General features: G+C 44.0%; 1 protein-coding gene across 9 annotated transcripts in view; it reads left to right on the forward strand.

The window, feature by feature from the left end:
• The first annotated feature begins 4028 nt into the window (after positions 1–4028).
• VWA3A (von Willebrand factor A domain containing 3A) overlaps positions 4029–15583 on the forward strand; it is a 50095-nt gene continuing 38540 nt past the window's right edge. For 2 of the 9 annotated variants that reach the window (XM_035130788.3, XM_088657361.1), the window contains exons 1-9: positions 4029–4152; positions 7143–7217; positions 7718–7786; positions 8649–8717; positions 10345–10465; positions 11315–11439; positions 11515–11589; positions 14582–14636; positions 15421–15519. In XM_035130788.3, the coding sequence (XP_034986679.2) occupies positions 7156–7217; positions 7718–7786; positions 8649–8717; positions 10345–10465; positions 11315–11439; positions 11515–11589; positions 14582–14636; positions 15421–15519 (675 nt within the window). In that variant the 5' untranslated portion in view covers positions 4029–4152; positions 7143–7155. The remainder of the gene's footprint in view (positions 4153–7142; positions 7218–7717; positions 7787–8648; positions 8718–10344; positions 10466–11314; positions 11440–11514; positions 11590–14581; positions 14637–15420; positions 15520–15583) is intronic. The other 7 variants (XM_088657362.1, XM_088657360.1, XM_088657363.1 and 4 more) reach the window with 7 other exon arrangements.

The raw sequence follows: 15583 nt of genomic DNA on the forward strand, positions 1-15583 counted from the left end.
AATGTCCTGGCATCTAGGGGTGTAAAACTGATACGGTTTTACTTAACAGTTGTAACAGTATGTTAATGTTATTTTATAGTACAGAGCAACAGGGGTGGCAGGAATCATGAGAACAGCAATGACCGGCTTCACGGTTTTTCCCACGTTGTGATTTTTTTTTAAAAAAAAAAACCTAGACAGACATCACGATATATCACCATGTTGAACATTATGAAACTGTTCCCGCGATGCAGACTTCAAACTGATTTTGGACGGTGTATTGATACATCACCCAACCCTAGTCAAGCCCCCCGCCCCTGCTTACTTGGGGGGCATATTTGCCAGAACGACCTCACCCCACTGTCCCTTTCCTGCAGATCACCACATGGTGACATTTTCCTGACTTAACTAAAAACAGGTTGGGAAAGTTCAGAAGAAGGGCATCTGCCAATGACCTTCTGTGATCATGGAATGTGTCCAGTCTGTATATTGTGAGCGGGAGCCTGGCCTGTCTACAGGTATTTGTGAAAACCAATATAGCTGCAGAATGCATAAATAATTGGTGTGTTATGTTTGTTTAACTTTAATTTCAGTCATTGGGGAGGGGTGTGGATAATCCTTCTAACTTTAAAAAGGAATGGGAGGGACAGAGAGGGTCAGCACTTGCTTTTAATAAGATCACATGGAATGCAGTATTAATTTATAGCAGAAAGACCATATCTTGTAAACTGTATATAAAACACAGTTTTATGGTGCAATTGTTTGTCAACCTTCTGTCTGTTACTTTGGGGGGGGTCAGCTTTGTGTGTTCCCCCCCCTTCCCCATACCTAAGAGCATCATGCTAAAATCAGCAAAGAAATATTTGTCGCTTGTATTTGCACAAGGATTTTTTTCTCTCTCTCTTTTTTGGGAAAACCTGTTACAGGCTTTTAAATAAATGCCTCTGCCCTTAATTCAGTTCAGCGTGTGCAACTTTTTTGCCCAGCAAAATCTGCATTGGTGGGGTGAGCATTCACATAAAGCCTTTTGAAATTCTGCCAGCTTTACTTTTAAGAGCAAATTATTTGTATTAGTCCAGTCACACTTACTTTGCTGCTATTTCGTGAACGCCCCAGGTTATTTGATGTCACACGACTCCGAATGCTTTTAACATCCTGGTTCTGGTGAAATGAACTTCATTCTACAGTCATTTTGACAGGCTTATGGTAAACTTGTATGGCCTCTATTTCTATTGTGACCAATAAACTTCACAGCAGCAGCTCTTCCTCCCCACCCTGCTTTTTTGTTTGTGAGATTTCTCTGGGGGAAAAAAACCAAACCTGAATTTGTGTCTGTTACGATATCATTTCTTTACTATCCTGTTGCCATTTTAAAGCCTTCTTTTCAGGGTTGAGGGTGGGGAGGCGGGAATCTTGAAGCTTAGGCCTTATTTTTCAAATTTACAGTCACTGGAGTCACACCTGAGATAAAATTGTAGAGTTTAGGGATCTGTTTCCAAACATTTCTGTTTTAATGACTTCGGTGCACTGCTAAAGCTCACTTTCACATCCCTCTCCTCTCTCCAGTGTGTTATTTCAGTTGCTGTTTTGACCTGCTGTTAAAAAATATAAAGTTGTGTGAAGGATCCCAAAGCAAAAAGATGAAGGAAATGGCATTTTCAGATAGGTTTTCCTGCCTTGGAGTTGCTAGTTCTGTTTCTGCTACTCCAAGAGATCATAAATGTTTGGGCTCAAGGTCTTCGTGGTGGTCTTCTCCCTTTCCACTGCAACCATATCCTCTTCCAACTGTTAAGGATTATTTTCTAATTGGTTAGGACATTTCTCTCCCCCGCCCCAATTTAATTTCCAAACAAATTGTTAATACAAACTGTATAAAATGAACATAATTTTCTTCACTTGTATTTTTGTTATTGAGCAAGTTTATCAAAATAAATTGTCTACTTAAAGAAATAAATCTGGTTTGATTTTGATTTTATTTTTAGGGTGGCATATAACTGAAACCTTTTCTCACATATAATTTATTTACTCTGTGTGTGTGTGTATGCGTGTATGCACAACCTCCTAACATAAAGTGTTCTGACAGCCTTAACAAAAACTCACCCCAAAAGTTAAAACAGATTTAGAAACAGAACTGGGAAACTTCGAATTATTTGAAAGGTAGGGATGGTTAAAACTTTGCCTGGTGCTGAAGACACTGTCAGCATGTCATTGTCATAAACCTCATTTTATTTGCATGCTACCTTTCCATAGTTAAAACCAGTGCCTTTTTCCCCCCCTAAAAAAAAAGTTTAGGGATACTCTCATTTTCCTACTCGTATTGAAATACTGCCCTTCAATGAGGCCAAACTTAGATTCACAAAATGTTTAGGGGTATGCGTACCCCTGCGTCTCCCCCGCACCCTGGGAAGAAAACACTGGTTAAAACCATCCTTGAGGCGCCATACAACATGAAAAAAAATTACATAATTAGAAGTATAACGAAAAGTCATAAACTAAAGAAAACTCACTGGAAAAGTACACAACCACACTGAACAATAAATCCACATAAAAAGGTCTAAAAATAAAGACACGAAGAAGTAATATCAATAACAGCAACGACGACAAAGCCCAGCCCGAAAAGTCTGTTCAGCAGCCTCAACTTTCGTAACTGGAGCTGGTCAGGCCAGGTGGGGAAAAGGCCAGCAAGGGTCTTCCGGGCTAGCAGGTCTTCCAGGACTTGAAGCAGCAGAATAGCCATGGGTTTTATTTATTTACCGGTATCTCCTTTTAAAGAACCATCTCAAGAAAAAGATGGAAGCGGCCCAAATGATTTAAAAACAGCAAATACGTTTGAAATATATACCCATGACTGTGGGTGCGAAGGCAACAGCGAGGAATGACTTGCCAAACAGAGAGAGAAATCTGATTTTTATGACCCGTTTGCGCTGTAAGGATTCACTTGGAAATGTCCTTTTTTTGTTAAATTGTCCCTCCGTCAGAGAGGAAACTCTGCCCTCATGCTGACATTGCACAAGAGGGAAGTATAGCAGCATGCTTGGGGAGGGGGGTGGTGCCCCTTTAACTTCAAAAGGGACAACCGAAAACCCATTTTTATTTGTATTCATTGCATTTCCTTCCAGGAGCTTAAGGTGGCGTACGTAGTTCGCCCTGTTTTATCCTCACAACAACCCTGTGAGGTAGGTTAGGCTGAGACTTGAGTGACTGGCCTGAGGTGGCCTGAGTGAGCTTCATGTCTGAGTGGGGATTTGAACCCTGGTCTCTTCAGGTCTTAATCTGACACACTGAACCACACTGGGAAGGTGTATTTACTGTTCTCGGCACATCTGCCGAAGCGGACAAAATTCTGGTGAAAAAATCCTGTTAGTTTTAAAGGCAAGAATGGGGAACCTCGTGCCCAGGGGCCGAATGTGGCGCTCCAATCCTCTCAATCTGGCCCTCAGAAATCTCAGGCGTCACACCCTCTGAAGCCGCACACACTTTTCACTGATTCTGCTTCACGCTTTCTCTGAAAGTTTTTGCCCAGCGGAAATGCACCCTTGAACTCTGATCAGGCTTCTTGCTTGCCTGGATGAAGAATAAATAGAGAGCGGAGTCTTATGTGTAGAAACTATAGACTATTGTACAAAGACAAAACCCGCATTTGTGGCCCCACACGTCACTGGGTTATAGCTTCTGGAGGGTTACTCAGTGACAAGGGTTCGCCTCCCTTGTTTTAAGGCGCCTGTGGGGAATCTTTGGCCCTCCAGATGTTGCCGAACTGCAACTCCCATCACCCCTTGCCCATTGGTCATGCTTGCTGAGGCTGCTGGGAGTTGTAGTTCTGCCACATCTGGAAGGCCAAAGCTTCCCCATTCCTTTTAGACGGTGTCAAAATACTCTCTTTTTTGTCATACACGTGGTTTTCTCTTTTGGCTGAGTATAAAACAAACAAACCAGACCTAAACATTAATTGCTTTTCAGGCAGATTAATTCGCTGTGCGCCTCTTGAGACGCAGCTGTGTTTCCCTCTTCCCCTGCAGATCTTTCATCTCCCTCCATCCGCTGTGGAAAATGGTTGCTTCTGTTGCCGTTGGCAACGGAAACACAGCTCAAACCAGGGGAGTGTTTGCTCCTCGGATAAAGCCTGGCTTTACATGCACAGGGGAAGATGCATGGCGGAGTGAGTGATCGCTGGTGAGTCCCAAGGCTGCACGGCTTTGTAGTGGTCCTAGAGGAAGGGCTGTTGGGATGTGAAGGAGCAATGGTGTCCCAAGCAGTGAGATGATGTGCTGGTTTGGAAGAGCATCGTGTGTAGGGTAGTAGTAAACTGTGCCCCTGAGTATGTGCAAAGTGCCTTTCTTTCTCCAGTCACTACCCAGGGCTCTTGTGGCAAACCTGTGTCTCCAGCGTGGAGGGAATACTTGTAACTGAAGTGTTTTTATCTAGCGTGATTTTCAAACAGTATATATCCATCATATGCCCCGAAAATCTGTCGCCAGAAAACTGTGTTATAGAACTTTTTTTCCCCCAATCTGCATGTTGTCATAGGTTTTATGATGTGAATGGCTTTGATAATTTCCCACTGAGGTAAAAAGAAAAGAAAAAGCAGTATACACATTTTCTATTTGATTGTATGTTTACTAATTTTTGAGAATACAACTGTAAAAAAAAAGTACCTCAGGTATATTTCCTATTTTAAAAACCTTGCTTGGAGTGGGATACCAGATTGCACCTTACAATGACTTGCTTTTTAAGTTTCTTCCTGTCAAGTGTGACAAAGACTTAGGACTGTGAATTTCTAGTTGTCACTTCTCAGTAATAAGATCGGTGTCAAAATCCAGCCTGATTAGGAGTACTGGAGAACTTGAATAGCTTCATTATTCTGTGTCATCTTTGGCTGGTTCTGGACAAAATGGACTCTGGATGTCCAAATGAAACAAAGTGAAATATTGTAAGTGACTAAGGCAACCAATGCATTTCAACCTACATCTACAAATGCTGCATTTCAGATTATTCCATGGTCTGATCAGGACTATATCAACAAGCCCTAAATTATTTGGGTTTATGTATATATTTTACCTGTTTCTTTCATCAGTATGGAAGTTTTCTGAATTTACATTTGTGTGTGTGCTTGCTACATACCGTACATACGGGTGCCAGAGACCACTGAAGAAAAAACATGTTGGCATTTTATAATATACCATTTTATATTATTCCGTTTTATGTCATTTAGATATTCATCTCCCAGTTTGTTTGCAGTTATAAGTTTTGCCTGGTTCCACAGTAGGTTGCCCTATTGTAGAATTATAGAATTGTAGCGTTGGAAGAGACTCTGAGGATCATCTAGTCCAACCCCTTGCAATGCAAGAATATGCAGCTATCCCTAAGGGGATAGAACCTGCAACCTTGGTTTTATCAGCACCATACTCTAACTGAGGTCCTAGAGCAACTGTCTAAACACTGCACCACGCCTTCCTAAAGCAGGTCATCTTTTGTACAGCCAATTTTTAAGCTTTTTACCTTGCTTTCGATTACAACAGGGGTAGGGAACCTTTACAGTTTGAGCGCCACGTTTCCTTCTGGGCAACCTTCTGAAGGCCACATGGCGCCAGAGGCAAAAGGGGGCAGAGCAACAAATGTAATTTTTATCTTTGCGCAGTACCGGTAGCACCTCTCTCCCTTCCTCCTTCCTCCTTCCTCCTTCCAAGCAAGACTGAGGTCTTTTCCGTTCAAGGAGTGGTGCATTCTGGGGATGCCGGGCTTATAGCCCATGAGATTCTTTTAATCTCAGGGTTGTGGGTTTGATCCTCACATTGGGCAAAATATTCCTGCATTTCAGTGGGTTGCACTAGATAACCCTCGTGTCCCTTCCAATTCTACCATTCTATGATTCTACTAGCTGGCCCTGCCATGCATTGCTGTGGCTCATCCCTGTGATTTCCCCCACCCTGTGCCGATCCATGACGTATCCCGCCCCTCCCCCTCCCCCGGCTTATCCCTGTGATTCCCCCCTCCTCCCCCCACCCCGGCTTATCCCTGTGATTCCCCCCTTCTCCCCCCACCCCCGGCTCATCCCTGTGACTGGTCCCAATGTGTCCTGACCTATCCCATCCCCTCCTCCCCCAACCCCCACCCAGGCGAGTCAGTACCTCCATTCGGCCTAGTCCGTAAAGGCTTCAGCCTAGTATGTAAATGGGAGCCAAGGTGCTGTTGAGAGGGAAGGTTTTATAGGTGCAGTACCAGTGAGACCGCCGCTAGAGGGCGCTGGTTTGTAACCTGGTTCTTTTCCCAGTATGCACTTTTGGCTGAGTGGTGCATTCTGGAACAGGGTTTTATTGAGGTTTTACCTGGCGGAGGTGTGACATCTGTCTTAGCAAACTTTCCTATATCCTTCGGACATTTGCATGTGATGTTGTATCAAAATTTCACCTCAATCGGTCAAGCGGTTTTCGTGAAAAGTGGAAACACACCCACATGCCTTTTTACATTTTTATATATATAGAAGATGGCAGGGAATGTGGGTAGACTAGAGTGATTCCCGAAGGGCATGATGAGCCACGTTTGACCCCCAGGCTCCTCATTCCTGCCCTACAAAATCAAGTTTCTGTTCAGCAATAAAACAGACCCATCCATTCCACTCAGTTGTAAGTGGTGTCCAGCTGACGTGTTAATGAAAACGGTCTATTAATTGCTCCCTCACATAACACTTGCTTATTTTGGCAATCTTATCAGCCATTCTTTCATGGATAGTATAACTTGAGTTCTTCAGGGACGGGCAAAGGCAATCTTAGCATCCACAAAGTGGCTGAAAAGAAGATGGTAGCTCAAACGTTTTTTTCAGAGATGTAAGCTTTCAAATGGCACAGAACTCACTAGGAGGCCTGTAGCAGCAGAGGCTATATTTAAATAATTTTTAAAAAGCACTTATTTCTCAATGTTATGGCAAAAAGGAAAGACCAGTTCAGCCATGCAACAAAAATATGTGCCAATCTTGTAATGAGAAAGCTAAAAAGAATGGGAATTCAGTTCTGTCCCCCACATGTTACAATATTAAAATGCAATTGCTGCTGCTTTGTGATACTCGAAGGACTGTAGGTCAAATGATAATAATAATAAATGGTGTGCTAATTGTTTCAAAGCGGCTATTCCCTTTCTTTTCTTTTCCTATAAAAAATACAAAAAAGAAGATCCAACAATATGTCGAAGGAGAAGAAAGTGGCAAGTTTCCTGGACAATGCACAGTTCTTGGAAAAACTGGAGTAAGCGACTTGTAGCTTTTGAACAAGTTAGATATGGTGGGCAGATTCATACATATTACAATACTAGAATGCAATTGCTGCTGCTTTGTGATACTAGCAGCGGCGGAGGAAGCCACTCGAGTGCCCTATGGGGGGCGCCCATAGGGGCAGGGCGCACCACAGGGCCTCCGGAGTCTACCTGCCTCCTCCCACTCAGCCACCCTATGGCTGATGGGGAGGCAGCAGGTGGACCGTTTGGGTAGCGTGGAGCCTGCGCGTGTGCAAGCTACCATATCTCTCCCAGGAGAGACTCGTGGCTCGGGCGCTGCAGGCCCTGGGGTGAGTGCCACTCAGCATTTTGTCACCCCCCTCAGTGGTGACACCCAGGGCAGCCCACTCCTACCGCACCCCGTTTCCTCCGTCCCTGGATACTAGAAGGACTGTAGGGCAAAACAAATAAATAAAATAATGTGCTAATTTTTCAAAGGCGCTCTTTTCTTTCTTCTTTAAAAAAATAAAAGATCCAGCAATCTGTCAAAGCAGAAGAAGGTGGCTAGTTTCCTGGATGCACAGTTCTTGGAGAAAGTGGGGTAAGCGACTTGTAGCTTTTGAACAAGTTGGATATGGTGGGCAGATTCCTACATATTACCATACCTGCCAAGTTCCTCTCTGAAAAATAAGGGACCGGACCGAAAGTAGCATACCGGAAGTAGCGCTGCTGCCATTTTGGAACTGGGTGGAGCATGCTCAGAAGTGACTTTTGATGCTGCTGTGCCCAGTTCCAAAATGGCCGCTGCACCAGAAGTCGCGCTGCAGCCATTTTGGAACTGGGCAGAGCAGCCTCAAAAGTCGCTTCTGAGCATGCTCCACCCAGTTCCAAAATGGCTGCCGTGCCATAATAACCCGGGGAAAAACAAAAAAATCAGTTTTTTTGGCTGGGGACAGCTGGAAAAACGGGGGTTTCCCGGGGAATACGGGAGACTTGGCAGCTATGCATATTACAATACGGTATTAGAATTCAATTGCTGCTGCTTTGTGATACTAGCAGCGGCGGAGGAAGCCACTCGAGTGCCCTATGGGGGGGGTGCCCATAGGGGCAGGGTGCACCATGGGGCCTCTGGAGTCTGCCTGCCTCCTCCCACTCAGCCACCCTACGGCTGGTGGGTAGGCAGCGGGCGAACCGTTTGGGCAGCGTGGAGCCTGTGCGCGTGGCAAGCCACCACATCTCTCCCAGGAGAGGCTCGTGGCTCGGGCGCTGCAGGCCCTGGGGTGAGTGCCACTCAGCATTTTGTCACCCCCCTCAGTGGTGACACCCAGGGCAGCCCGCTCCTACCGCACCCCGCTTCCTCCGTCCCTGGATACTAGAAGGACTGTAGGGCAAAACAAACAAATAAAATAGTGTGCTAATTTTTTCAAAGGCGCTCTTTTCTTTCTTCTTTAAAAAAATAAAAGATCCAGCAATATGTCGAAGCAGACGAAGGTGGCTAGTTTCCTGGATGCACAGTTCTTGGAAAAAGTAGGGTAAGCGACTTGTAGCTTTTGAACAAGTTGGATATGGTGGGCAGAACAGCTTGTGTAAAGGGTTTCTTGGCATAGCTGCCAAGTCTCCCGTTTTTCGCGGGAAACCCCCGTATTTAAACCCGTTTCCCCGCTGTTATCCCGAATAGAGAAAAATCCCGTAAATCCCCTGGATTTCCTACCTGCCAGGGAGGTTCCTTCTGCGCATGTCTGGACATGCGCAGAACCGATTTCAGGTGCCGCTCTGGCCATGTCTGGGCACCGGAAATTGGGCAGAGCGGCACCAGAAGTCGCTTCTACGCATGTTTGCACTTTTCTTACCCGGATTTTTCTTACCGGGAGTTGGAGGGTATGGTTTCTTGGTGAATTTGCAGCCAAGAGGTGATATTTAAACCAGATATTTCTCATAGACTGCTTTTTTGTCTGTTCCACCAGAAATACCGTAGTCTAGGTGCAACCAGGCCTTTTCAGGGTAGCAATGTTGGATATTAATCCTGTTGATATTAAATATGAATTTAATGCATATTTACTGTTCGTAGCTTCATATTTTGATTGTTATATATGTTCAGTGGTGGAGGAACCCTCCCCGGCACCTCGGATGCCGAGGGGCAGGCCGAACCGCCCCGTGATGCACGCGCGACGTCCATGCGGACTGCGCATGCGCGGCATCCTGTACGGACTGTGCACGCCTGTATGGACGGCGAGAGAGAGCAGCAGCCCTCATGGTCGCCATGCGAGAGGCAGCCCGTACGGACAGTGCGTGACAGCAGTGCCCATACTGACTGCGCATGCCCTCGGCCGCTCTACAGCTGGGGGGAGGCAGGGACCATCTTGTCAACCCCCCAAGTGGCCCCTGGGGTCACCTGCCCCCTCCGCCCCCCACTTCGTATGCCCCTGTATCTGTTTAAATACACTGCCATGGTATTTTTTGAATGGTGGGTGGCTTATATATTGGACAAATTAATTAAATAAACACGCACACTTTTTAAAGCAGCGTTTCTCAACTGCTGTTCCGCGGCACACTAGTGTGCCTTGGCCCAAAAAAGGTTGAGAAACACTGTTTTAAAGTACAGTCTTTCCCAAGTTTTCCTAGGAAGAAACCATGTTAAAATAGCCATCTGCTACTTGCCTGGCGAGAAATATTGTCCTTGCATGGAGAGCACACTCTATCTGGTTACATCTCTATTAAAGAAATTGCATATCATGGAAAACTTGCCACTGTTATATTTCTCCATGGAAAACTTTCCGCTTTTAGAAAAACATCATTTCATAAAATGTATTAGCAGCGTAATGAATGAATGCAAGTCATATTGTGTATTTTGAATCAATGCAGTACTAGTCAAATCTGAAATCGAAGTTATAATTAAGTTTTTTGGGGGTGCCTATCCCTCAGAAACACACATATATATACTTGTCCACAGCTCTTTTGGCTTACTAAATATGCATCGAAGATGCTAGGCAAGATCTCCCATGAAAATTTTCCCAGATTTCCCACTTTACTGCATTACAGTGGTTTTGACTTAAAGTGGAATGCTTTAGCAGTTGCATTGCCAAATGTGTATAATCTCTGAAAAGAAAGGAAATGACTAGCTTTGTAATGCTGCATGATAAGAACCCTTTCCCCCTCCAGTGCAAGTTCAGTATCAAATACCACTTCACAAAAAGGAAGCCCATCTTTGTGGAATGTTTCTGCAGCAGTCTCTGATGATGGATTATTGGTTACCAATATCAACCAGACACAGGATTTAATGGTAAGTCAATATCTGTATTATGTGCACTCATCTCCTGCTCTTCATGGATAGTAGAAACAGTAGAGGTCTGTTGCAAACAACATAGGAACAGGGCCTTTCATGTGGTAGCACCAACCCAAGGAAAAACCCTCTCCTGGAATATGAGAAAGGCTCCATCTCTGTTGTCTTTCTGATGTCTACTGAAGACCTTGCTCTTCCAACAACTCTTTTAAATCGAGATCTTTCCCAATCTGTATTGGAATTGTTTTATTTTTTAATCACTTACTGTTTCATGCCTTGGGCTCCTTTGAGAGGAAGGGTGGGAGTTGGATCGACTGCTCCTGTTTTTAGGCAATAAGTGATGTCTGAGCTATTATTGATTAGTGAGTTTAGCCACCAGGCAATAGAAATCCCTGAGGTCCTAAAGAGCTGATGTTTTCCCCCTCCCTCAATGCACTTTTCCAGCTTCAGTCTTGTTTTCTAGTACTTGAAATCTCTGTAGTTTGCCCTTCAGTTCCCCCCCTATCTTTATGACTCCTTGCATGCTGTGTTTGAAACTGCTATATAAGTTTTGTTCTTATGTGCCTCGTGGCAGTCTTTTCTAATTAATAGTTCTGCTGAACAACTGGCTAGCAAGGTTGTCCAGTTGCAATGGCTTTAATAAACCGGGTCCCTGCTGGATCTGTTGGGCTTGCTGTCATTCTCTTGCTTCCTTGTTTTTATTTAAAAGGTGATCCCTCACCTGGGTAACAAACAAGTGGCGCAGAAGTGAATTCTTGCTACAGCCATGTGCTCTGACAATTTGAAATGCATGCTTTTCGTCCCTGAATGGCCTTTTCTTGACTCCCATTTTTCTCATTTGGTCAACAGAGACTTCATGATACGGCAATACTGTTTGCTGGGTTGAAGTCCAGAGATGACTGGATCAAAGTCTATGGTTTAAAACCCTTGCAACTCTCTTTCGACGATCTAATGAAGAAGGGCAGCATTGTGGTGTAAGTATGAGCTCATGTTGTTCCAGACTGGTCCCGTCTGCTCTTTTCATTCATCTTTCGATGTTTCCTTTTTAGAAATCCAAATGATTCAACAGAGAGTATTGAATATACTAAGGAGGCTGTTAACTATTTTGAATCTGAGTTGCGTAAGTAAGTGTCCCCGGAAACGTGTCCCCTCTCCTGTTGTTGTTGTTGTTGTTGTTGTTGTTGTTGTTGTTGTTGTTTTTATTTATGGGCAAGGAATCTGAGCCACAGTTTCCTTCACCTTTACAGACCTTTCTCTGAGCAATGAGAATGTGTTGTTGTTCTCTGAGCTTCCATGAGAGGCAGTGATGGTCTTAACTTGAATGGCTTTAAAGGAGAATTAGAAATATTCACAGGGTGAAAAGACTATCAGTGGCTACTAGCCACAATGCCTCGGCCCTCCCTCCACGATCAGAAGCAATATGCTTTTGAATTCCAGTGGCTAGAAACCGCAGGAGGGAAGCGGGTTCTGTTTTCTAAACAATTAAATTTTAACAAGTCATAATAACAAACTTTGAGGGCCGCAGTTAAGCTTTGAATAAACTCATTTCAGACTAGTTTCTGGTGAATGAGTCCTAGCTCGTCCCCAGCGCATGCAGACAGAAGCTCTTAACTGGAAGTAAGAAATAAATTATTTATTTAGGCAAGTAATGTTACAGGCTCGGCAGCAAATACAGTGCTCGAGAGTCATGATCCAGGAGTTCAGAACCTGGGCAAGAAGTTCAGAACTGGGCAGAAGCATTGAAGATGTCCCAACAAATATCCCCCCCCCTCCTGCCAAGCTTTTCAAGACAAGGCATAGCGCACTCACTTGTGAGTCTTCTCGTGCTTTATGGGAATATCAGGATTGTAAGTGTGCAGTCTGTTAGGGTGGGCAGGCCTGCTCTCATCTGCAGTGGCAATTCTAGGTGACAAGACTGCACTATCCTGCACAGATTACTGATCACTCACTGCTGCCTCCTGTTTGGTCCTCCCTCATTGGCTGATCAGAGCCCTCCTGATCCTTCGCTGAGGCTTCAGGAAGGTCAGAGGGGAGAGCCAGCATCCCTGCTCCCCCTTCCAGTGACTGAAGTCAAGGTGTAAAGGGCATTAACCCCGTCCTCTCACCTTAGACTCTCACAATTCAGCCCCGTTTCTCCTTCCTCCTCCTCCTTGTCTTTCATCAGAGCCTGCCAACTCAAGCCCAGTCTCGACAACCTTGTGGGGCTCAAGAGAGAATGCTGAGTTTTCTCCAACCATCCTAGAAACGGTCGTAAAATTATTATTTGCAAGGATTAAAACAGAACGGCCCTGGTCTCTAAAACATTTTACTCGGTGCTATCTTTCTTCTGGTGTCAGTATATCTTTATTTTCAAACAGTGACCCTGCCAGGGTGGAATTAAATTTATCCTCTGTGAGTAAATTGAGCGAGATGACCTGCCTTGCTTTTGCAGCTGACCCCTCTCTCTCTGCTTTATTTCCAAATGGCCATTAATTAAAATGCATGTGCATACACTGCTGATCCCTTTTGTGAAGGGCTGGTGTCTTTAATTAATTAAGCAGCTTTTTTTGCCAGCCAACTGTGGGATTTTTTTAAAAGGAAGTTAATAATATGGCCTCTGGTCTTGTGTCACAAATGAAAATAATGTGAGAACTGCTGCCGATTGACAATATTGGGCTAGATGGACAACTAAAGAAACCAAACAGAAGGAACCGATAACAGGAAAGGTGGGAGGGAAATGAAATCTCAACAGTGCACACAAAAGAGGGTTTCTGGGAAAGAATTCTGGGCACTGTTGTTTGTTAAGGCTTGCTGGGAATTGTAACTCTGTGAGGGAGAAACTACAGTTTCCTTTGAGAGAAAGGAAGTGTTTTGAATATGCTTTAAAGGTTTAGTGTGTACACATCCTGGGTGATTTTCCAAGTACAAAATCAATTTATAAAACCCAAATATAATAAGATTGTGCAATAAAACAAATCAGTCAGAGCATTTGAGAACACCTTTACCTAAAATATACGCTAAGGCAAGCCAGTTAGAAAGTGTAACCATTATGGCTGTGATAGAGTGGGAGTGGGGTGAGGAGCAATATTGGATGTTATTTTCTGATTCATTATGATGGTCCGAAACGGGATTGATCTGTGGGACTGGCTGAACCGTCTGGGAGATTCTGATTCCAGGGGAGGGGGGGTAGAATAAGAGGTAATTGTTTAAACGTTATCAGGATATAAGAAGCAATGTTTGAATGTATGGATATTTTTGGGAATTAATTTTAAGCTAAGGGATGAAATAGAAGATAGAGGGGGGGAATTAATTATAGGTTAGGAACAATTGAAGATTATAGGTTAAGGATAACTGATGTTTATAGATTAGGAATAATTGAGGGATAATGAAGAGGAAGATGTTAAATAAATAGAGGAAGATGGAAATGTAAAAATGTTGGAGAATGATAATATGAAAATTGCTAAAGATGGATTAAAAATGGACCCAGTGAGGGGGGAATCGAGGAAGTCTATAGAACAATGTTATGTAATAAGAAATATTGTTGTTATTGTTATTTTTTCTTTTTCTTTTTGTCTTTCTGCCTTTTCTTGTGCTTTTTTGTGTATTTTTTCTTTATTCTTATAAAATGAATAAATATTATTTTGGGGGGAAAGAAAGTGTAACCATTAAAACAGTTAAAATACAGTTTGAGAAATTAGGTCAGGAAGTTCAGGGGAAGGATTGCAGCTGGGGAAGGGCTGTAGCTCAGTGGTAGAGCACCTGCCTTGCATGTCAAAGGTCCCAGGTTCAATCCCCAGCATCTCCAGGTAGGGCTGGGGATGACTTGTCTGAAACGCAGGAGAGTTGCCGCTAGTCATTGTAGACAATACTGAGCTAGATGGAACCAGTGGTCTGACCTGATACAGGGCAGCTTACCACGTTCCTATGTTTCCTCTCTGTGTGTGCAGCCTCTTTATTTCAGCAGGGAGGGCATTCCACTAGTGCCACCAGTGAAGAAGCTACGGGCTCTTATGTTTTCCCACTTGAATTTAGAATAAGAAAGGCGGAAATTCATCTCTTAACACCATTCCAATATCTTGTAATTTTTATTGCACTAACTGCATTTCTTCTGTTTCCCACCCACCCACCCAACCACAGAACTATTGCTCTCTATGACAGACGCATTGAGTGGCTGCTGCAGGATAGCAGGAAGGTACTGTGCACAATTTGTTCACTTAAAGCTGTGGTGAGGGTCTTGTGGCTCTCCGGATATTGCTGATCTCTACCTCCCATTGTCCATGACTGGACTCCAACTCCCATCAGCCTCCGACAACACGGCCAATGGTCACGGCTGAAGGAAGAGAAGAACTAAAGGACACTGTTTATGTATCATGAAAATGAAGATGTGGCAGGTGGCACTAGCAAATTCATAGTCTGACCAGCAAGGGGGAGGGAGGAGGAGGAGGAGCAGCTCCTGTAGATCATTTTGGTCTCTGCAGCTTCAGCCAAGAGGAAATGCGAAGCAAAAGAAAAGCAAGATTTGGGATTTCAGCCAGGATCTTGACAACTTTGCACCTGCTTGACTAGAGGCATTTGGATTTCTGTATTTTAATATTTTGTTGGAAGCTGCCCAGAGTGGCTGGGGGAACCCGGCCAGATGGACAGAGTATAAATAATATTATTAAATAATAATAATTATTACATCATTGGAAGTCTTTTGAGCAATTTCCTCTCTCCTAAAAACTGGTAACGGTTTCCATTCTTATTATATTTCCCTTCAAAACAGTACCCTGTTAACATGGGGTCAAATAGACATGTGTATTTGGGAACCCCTTGTGTGTGAAACCTCAACCCATGTGATCCAAAAAATGCATTATCCCAATGGGAGCATCCTTCCATTGTGAGGGGGTTGCACTCTGTTGGTTCACTCCTGGCGCTGGACCACTGGGAGCCACCCCTTAACATTCCTTTTGTTTTGTTTTTTCTCCCCCTTCCAGATATTTGGTATTATCCATGGGGATAAAGTTGGAGTTCTGATTGACACATCAGATGTAAGTTGTGGACCAAGACTGCAGGATTTCCAAAGAGATCTTCTGGTAAATGTTATTGAAGCACTCGCTAACTCTTAATATCAGAGATGATGATGTACTTGTGGATAGC

This window comes from Zootoca vivipara, chromosome 13 (genome assembly GCF_965207765.1).
Source record: "Zootoca vivipara chromosome 13, rZooViv2.hap1.1, whole genome shotgun sequence".
Taxonomy (NCBI): Eukaryota; Metazoa; Chordata; class Lepidosauria; order Squamata; family Lacertidae; genus Zootoca; species Zootoca vivipara.